This window comes from Perissodus microlepis, chromosome 11 (assembly GCF_051167445.1).
Source record: "Perissodus microlepis isolate ML-2025 ecotype Zambia chromosome 11, ASM5116744v1, whole genome shotgun sequence".
Classification (NCBI taxonomy): Eukaryota; Metazoa; Chordata; class Actinopteri; order Cichliformes; family Cichlidae; genus Perissodus; species Perissodus microlepis.
In genome coordinates, this window is record NC_140471.1 from 1392114 (window position 1) to 1399664 (window position 7551).

A 7551-nucleotide genomic window follows, 5' to 3' on the forward strand; every position below is an offset into this window, starting at 1 on the left:
GTGTGAACAGTACAATAATCACATGATCACATTAACAGCTGATAGAGTACAGCCATTAAAACTACCTGCAAAATCTTCCATGTTGCTTTTGCAGAGAATTCCCCCACATATAACCTGCCAACACTGCATGATGTCATTTTGGCCCCGCCCTTCTTTATTCAGGGTTTTAATGAGTATAAAGAGAAACAGGCATTCTGAGGTTTTCATGAACGTTTCTCCAGCTTCACACAAACACGAGACAGAGCTGAGGTGTACCTCCTTACCCATCTGTTTGGCTGCCAGGAGCAGGCTCTTCAGCTCCTGACTGGCAGCTTGCTGCTGACTTTTGTCCTGATGCTCGGTGCAGAAATGGACGATCTTCTGCCACGTCAGGCCCTCTCTGGCAAACAGCTCCTGTCTCTTCAGACGCTTGGCCTAATGAGTCACAGAGAGAGATGCAATTACACTTCAAGAAGAGCAGCACTCACTGCTCTGATCACAAGTATCTGGAAATGACCACCTTTGGTTAACAGCACTGAGCCTGTGCATTACTAACAACACTGTATTTCTAAAGTATTTCTATTATATTTCACTGAGCATATGAGAGCCTATACTATTAATTATACAGGCCCAGTTTACTGACTGTGGGCAGGGTTCATCAACAGAGCCCAGAGACTGAATCATGGCTCCACTCCCACGGTTCACTGTTTGAACCTTTGTCAGTACAAGGTCGACTCACCTAAAAGCCGATGACACTGTGAGTGATATGGAACAGCTCTGTTTGTTTTCATGCTTACTGATCAGTAGGGCTGCCACGATTAGTCGACTAGTCACGATTACGTCGACTATCAAAATCGTCGACGACTGATTTAATAGTCGACGCGTCGTTTGAAGCTTTGTAAGATCCCAAAAGACGCAGGAATAAGTAGTAGGATTTAAGAGTGTAATAACGGACTGAAACAGAAGATGGCAGCACTGCATGTACAAGGATGCCAGCTGCCGTTAAACCCCGAAGAAGAAGAAGAAGAAGAAGTAGCTCTGTCCCAGAATTCATAGCGCAGCCCAGCTCAGTTTCCAACAATGGCGGCAACTAGTTAGTTTTAATATTACTCTTATTATTCTTTCTGGGTCACAAAATAAACTTTTAACATATTTTCAGGCGAGAATGTAGCTGTGTAAACCTCAAATATCTGCTCAGTTTATCAAGACACCACATACTTTCAAAAGCGCTCCGACGTTTTCGGAGACGTCTGTTACCCACTAGCTGGATAGCTAGCCGGGGGCAAGGCTAACTAGATCCGTGAGAACACCGGACTCCCGGCAAATCGTTTTCAAACCCACCGCCGTCTTTCGCTACTCAGGTTAAACATGATATATAAGTCACTTAGATAACTTACAAATGTTATTGTTTGGCATTTTTCAGTATTTTATTTGTTCCTGAGTAAATCGGTTTGGCAGAGATTAAAGTTATAGTTTTTACACAGCTGAATAAACGTCAAGCAGACAGCTGATTATCAGAAGTGTGAGATGCTCGAGAATATACTCCGGTGTCCTGTTATATTTTAGATAGCAAGGAGTTTATTAAACTTCACCGAAACAATCTGCAAATTTCATTAAAATGTAATAAACTATCATCTTGTCTTTATTTTTAGTTAGCACCTGAAACACTTAAAGCTGTAAGCCAATGATAGTTATATAAGAGCAGAGCTGCTGGTGCAATAAGCTGTACGTTTTACGTCCAATGGATGATGATCTGATTAGTCGACCATCAGAATAATCGTTTGTGGCAGCCCTACTGATCAGTGCTGATCTCATTTACTGCCAATATAATGCTCGTTGTTTCTGCCTTTTCACTGACACCAGAACAGTGTAGTTCACACGTGTCGTGGACTCTTCATGCGCGCTCAGCGTTCAGGAGGTCAGGACAAGCATTAACATAACGACTCCGTTACAATCAGCATCTGCACGTCTTCCAAAGCTGAGAGATAATGTTGGGCTGACTTCAGCTTGCTTTTCCACGGAGAAACACTTTCTGCTTGGAGGATTTAACGAGAGCTTAGCTAGCTGAAGATCAGTGGTTGAATAGCATGCTCAGTTTCATTTTAAACACGAGGAGCTGATCTGAGAAACTAAAGAAAAGCAGGGACACCTCTCAGTTACAAACAGTAATGCTGACTGGCAGGGAAAAGGAAACACGGACACAAATATATAAGATAAGATAAGATAAAACTTTATTAATCCCTCGGGTGGGTTCCTCTGGGAAATTCGGTTCCAAATAAGCACAGCACCGACAGAAGTTATGGAAGTCATCAGTGAGCAGTGGACAGGAAGCTGGCAGGTAAAGGTGAGCGTACAGCACCTCAGCTGACCTCGTTCCTCTAGCAAAGTACCTGATTCTTATTTGTTTCAGTAAGAAAAGATCCCGTATCCTAAATGCAGATGGGAAGTATGAAAATAGCATCTTCACTGCAGAGAAGACGACTTTTGTTTGTAGGTTTAGTTCTTAGAAAAAGAATCTGCAAAAACTGGTTTTGGTCGTTCAAAAAAACTAAACAGCAAAAATCAGTCGATGTGACTTCGAGCAAAGACGAGCGACGTGGAACGCTCTTCATCATGTTTGACTGCAGCTTTTGCTGCCAAGGGTGGCACAGTCACTTATTAGGTTTAGAGGCAATTACTTTTTCACAAAGGACCAGTTAAGAAATGACATCATCATCTAAAAACTGTGTTTTGTAATTACTCTAGTTATCTGTGTCTAATAAGATAAAGTGCAACAAATTTGCACAAGTTTAGCGACTGGTTTATGTTTTATTTCCAACAGCAGAAATGACAAACATTTCCCTTCTGTGTCAATTCAATTCAATTCAATTTTATTTATACAGCGCCAAATCACAACAAAAGTCGCCTCAAGGCGCTTCATGTCAGTAACTTTGTATTCTTAACCTCTTCTGTCAAGTCTGGGATACATTCCAATGACTGCTCGCCACCAGCAGCAGGAAACTTTGTATCCATTCAATAAAAATTAGGGTTGCTACTCTGAGCCATCAGCAGCCACTCAAAGGCCACGGGCCACCTCGTCTGCAGCAGAGCCAACAAACAGATCATCCGTTCACCAGAAGCCATGTTACAGAAAAGTTTGGGTCACAAACAGCCTGTCACAGCACAGCTACAACATTTCTGTCATATGACAAACATGTTGAAATCACATCAGCTGCTTGATATCAAATATGAAACATTCAATTTTCATTACAGATGCTGAGCTTTCGTTTCATTTTACTACAGATATATTCAGCCTCTTGTTTGTCCCAGACGTTTGTCCAGTCTGAGACAACAACAACATGTCAGCTTGTCCTGGGCGATAGTTTCAGCCTGGACTACAAGATACACAGTAGGTGCCGTGTCAAACTTCCGTGCCCGTGTAGTTTTACATAGTTTTGGAGTCAGTCGGCTGCTTTATAGTGTTTCTCCAACAGGGCTAAAAAAGCAGCAGGCTCGTGGTTGCACGTTACAAACACAATGGCTGCTTTCATCCTCGAGAGCATCCTAAGAACAACTTTTCATTTGGATCTAGTCACACAGTTTGAGGGCAGCTCCAACACACAAACGAGCACACACACTGTTAGTCTGACTGGTGAACGGTGAGCAGCCAATCAGATCCTCACAGGGTTCCCTCAGAGCTGATGGACAGACTTTAACTAACACTGGAATACGACATGCTATCAAACATGGTGTTTGGTTTGAGCTCATACATGTTATAACGTAGTGGAAGGCTGCTCTGTGTTTGAACCATCACATGGAAGTCGTGCTCTAGAGCCCCACAAGCTCTTTTAATGGATTCATTTACTTCTTCTGAGAATTCAAACTCTACATTTTCAGCCGAGGAAACAACTTCTTCGAGCACAATAAATGAACAGTAATATTTTTTTGCTGTATGTGAAAATCTAAGTATTAAGAACTGCTTGCATAGATAATCAGAGGGTTAGCAGCAGCTAGGTGATGTTAATCAAATGCACCTGAATAACATCAACAGTGCCTGAATAAAAGCACAGGTGTGGCACTTCACTGGTCTGAATCATTGAGGTGTGCTCGCACAAAACCAAGAAGAAACACTGATCTTAACTGTTACTGCCCACTGATCTGTGAAGGCATTCCCAAACAATCTGAAGTCCATCAGTGGGAGAAATTATTCATGAGTGGAAATCAGAATCAGATTAATTTAATAATCCCTGAAGAAATTATGTGAATGCTCAAGACAGCTGTCAATCTTTCCCCAGCAAACTGAACCCAAAGTCAGACGCTGCAGGGCTCAGAGAAGCTCAGAGAAACTGTGGGACAGAGCGCAGCATGACTGAACAGACTGAACAAGTATGGCTGCTTTGGAGGGAGTGCCGGGAAAAGCCTCCTCTCTCTACATCAGCAGCACTTAGACTTGCAAATCTGGAGTTTTCTTTCCTCTGTTGCAGCGAGTTTCTCGTCTCAGGCTGATAAATCACATGGTTGGGGTGTGTGTGTGTGTGTGTGTGTGTGTGTGTGTGTGTGTGTGTGTGTGTGTGTGTGTGTGTGTGTGTGAGCATCTTTGATGGAAACAATTTGGACAGGTGGCTCGAGCCATCTGCTAACCAGAGGGTTTGTGGGTCGATACCTGGCTTCCAGAGTATCCTTGGGCCAAATACTGAAGCCTAAGTTGCTTCTGATGCGTCCGCTGCACACTAACGCACAGGAGCACAAAAGAAGTGCTTGTATGAATGTGTGTGAATTTCTATAAAGTGATCTGGATGGAAATAAGAACACTGGTGCGCAGATTTAATGAAGTACTTGTTTTTTTCTTAGCAGCGCATTAATGTTACTGTGCAAATATTAATGAATGAGCTCCACCGTGCTCTGAACTGACAAGGCCAAAGTGGAGATGTCTGCTGAAGACCTAACAGAATACTTATTTTAACACAACTGTATTCATGTAGGGCCAAATCACAACAACCATCACCTCACGCTGCTTTATACTGTGAGCTAAGACCCAACAATAATACACAGGAAGTCCCAGCAATCAGACAACCTCTATTAGCAAGCATTTGGCGAAAGTGGGAAGGAAAAACTCCTTTTAATAGGAAGAACCCTCCAGCAGAACCAGAATCAGGGAGGGGCGGGGCCATCTGCCACGACTGGTTAGGGGTGTGGGGAGGAAGACAGAGCAAAACACAAACTGTGGAAGAGAGCCAGAGATTAATAATAACTAATGATTAAATGCAGAGTGGTGTATAAACCCAGTGATTGAAGAAGAAACACCCAGTGCATCATGGGAAGCCCCCAACAGCCTAGGCCTATTGCAACATAACCAAGGGAGGGTTCAGGGACATCTGATCCAGCCATCACTATAAGATTTATCAAAAGGTTTTCAGACTTTTTGACTCGAAGGCTTTAAGATGAAAATGTATCCTACCCCTTCTAATAATACTCTAACAGACACAATGAAGTAATCACTGAAGATACCTCAGAAAAATCAACCAGAAATAAAGAGTAAGTAGCTGTACTTATAGATACATCTGTGAGCTGGTTATGAATAATTTATCTTTAATGATTAAAATGTTATTTGTGAAGAAATTTATTAAGTAATTGCTCGTCAAGAATACAGTAATACTGGGCTCAACAGAGCTCTGACTCTTTTTATAGAGCAACATGAAGACAGTCTGTTAGTATACCAGCTGCTTTGTCCAGGAAACCTCACTTACACACAAAGGTTATTATCAACACAATTCATTTATAAACGATTTAGTCGCACCTTTAGATCATAGAGCTGTTCGCTGAAGTCCTCCTTCTTGCTGACACTGGAGAAGGACCGAAGTGCTCCTGTGAGTCGAGGAGGAGACATTGTGTCTGTTTCCCTCCCCACACGCCTGGTGTCCTGGATCTAGGTTCTCCTGGATCTATGGTTCTCCTGGATCTAGGTTCTCCTGGATCTAGGGTTCTCCTGGATCTATGGTTCTCCTGGAACCTGCTGACATACAAACACAACAGTAAGATGAACCTTCAGTGTTTCTACGTCCACAGCAACTCCAAATACAAAGCAGCCAAAGGGCTTTGGACTTATGCGTGGCGACACAACAGCCACTGATGTTGTGAAGCAAACACGCCGTCCGTGTACAGTGCTCACGGTAGTCACGGTACCTGTGAACAGGCTGGCTGCGTTCGTGGGAGAGTGAATGAGACACTTGGGACGAAATGATCTGGAAAATAAAAACTTCTTGGTGAACTGACTGGTTTGGTTTATAGTATCTACAGATGCATGTTGTCTCCGGAAACTTGAAAGGTCCCGGATTACAGGAAGTCAGGTGGCAAACACAAACATCTCCAACAGAAGAATAATGCACGCGCCTTAGTGAACGTGCCATAGCTGACTTTTATAAGTTCTCGCGCGACTATTACACACAAAGCTAACGCTAAGTATGCGCGTTGCTAGCTGGCTGTCATGCTGCCTGCTACATCTCTTTAAAACTCACTTTTAACACTGTCGTCACTATTAGTGCAACAGGAACTGCGACAGATGAGTCTATAAACCATTCACAACGTGAAACTTACGCTTCAACTGCTTCCTAAAGCGCCACGTACAAATCCAACAGTCAGTGTGCGAGTACGCTACCGGCAGATGTCAACACAAGGTTCATGTAAACTAGGGATTATGGGTATTGTAGTTTACACGTCAAGCGGCTGTATAGAGGGCATGGATAAAATGACTACATTACCCGCGTAAGCAGAGAAGGTGCGCTTATAGCTCACACCAGCGAACACCGAATTCTGTTTTATGGGCGGAGTTAGTAATTGTAAACGGGACATGCGGTCTCCGGCTGAAATGAAAAGTAAACTTTAGTATCCGCTCTGCTATATACAGTACAGGGAGACGAGACGACGAGGCTCCAGTTCATTCAGTGCAAAGGCAGCAATAAATATAAAAAGAGTACGAAATTAATATACACTTTAAGACTAAGGTAAAGGTAAAAGGAATAAATATACACTTTAAAATTAAGGTAAAAGCATCAATAACAGTCTGAATTTACATATAAAATTTGAATGATTTAAAGTGACCTTGAAGTGGTTTAAAATAACTAGCGTAGCAGCTTTACAAATCAAACCAGTTCAAGGTACGTGTCCATGTTTTTGGAGTCTGCAGACTTTTCCTTTCTTTTGCCATCTACGCTCTATGATTCTGATACTTTTATTCTTTAAAGGCAGCTTATGATTCATGACACGACCTGATGCTGAGCACATTTTAATGAGCACTAAATCACCTGAATTTTTACTTTCCACAAGAAGTAGTCACAGTAACGGTTTTTGATACGGGCGGTTGGTGGTGGGGGGCGGCATCACGGGCATCGGCAAAAAAAAAGAAAAAGAAAAAATACTCGTACTCATGCTGCCCCGACATCATGCCAGCGCATATTGGGAAAGGCGAGGTGCGCCTGCTGCTTCCAAATAGAGCACATTTCATTCATAATGATGTAAATCCAAGCCCATTATGTATTCATGATTTGAATCCTGGGTTGTGCGAAATCCCAGAAATACACCCTAGACAAAGTGAAT

General features: G+C 42.6%; 1 protein-coding gene across 7 annotated transcripts in view; it reads right to left on the minus strand.

The window, feature by feature from the left end:
* Positions 1–6650, minus strand: part of ascc3 (activating signal cointegrator 1 complex subunit 3) — a 148037-nt gene extending 141387 nt beyond the window's left edge. Inside the window, exons 1-4 of one of the 7 annotated variants that reach the window (XM_084944960.1) lie at positions 6553–6609; positions 6142–6200; positions 5756–5971; positions 264–414 (exon numbers count right to left, since the gene is read on the minus strand). In XM_084944960.1, coding sequence (XP_084801086.1) covers positions 264–414; positions 5756–5845 — 241 coding nt within the window. In that variant the 5' untranslated portion in view covers positions 5846–5971; positions 6142–6200; positions 6553–6609. Of the gene's footprint in view, positions 1–263; positions 415–5755; positions 5972–6141; positions 6420–6473; positions 6492–6552 lie in introns of those variants that run through there. The other 6 variants (XM_084944963.1, XM_084944957.1, XM_084944959.1 and 3 more) reach the window with 6 other exon arrangements.
* Between the last annotated feature and the right edge of the window lie 901 nt (positions 6651–7551).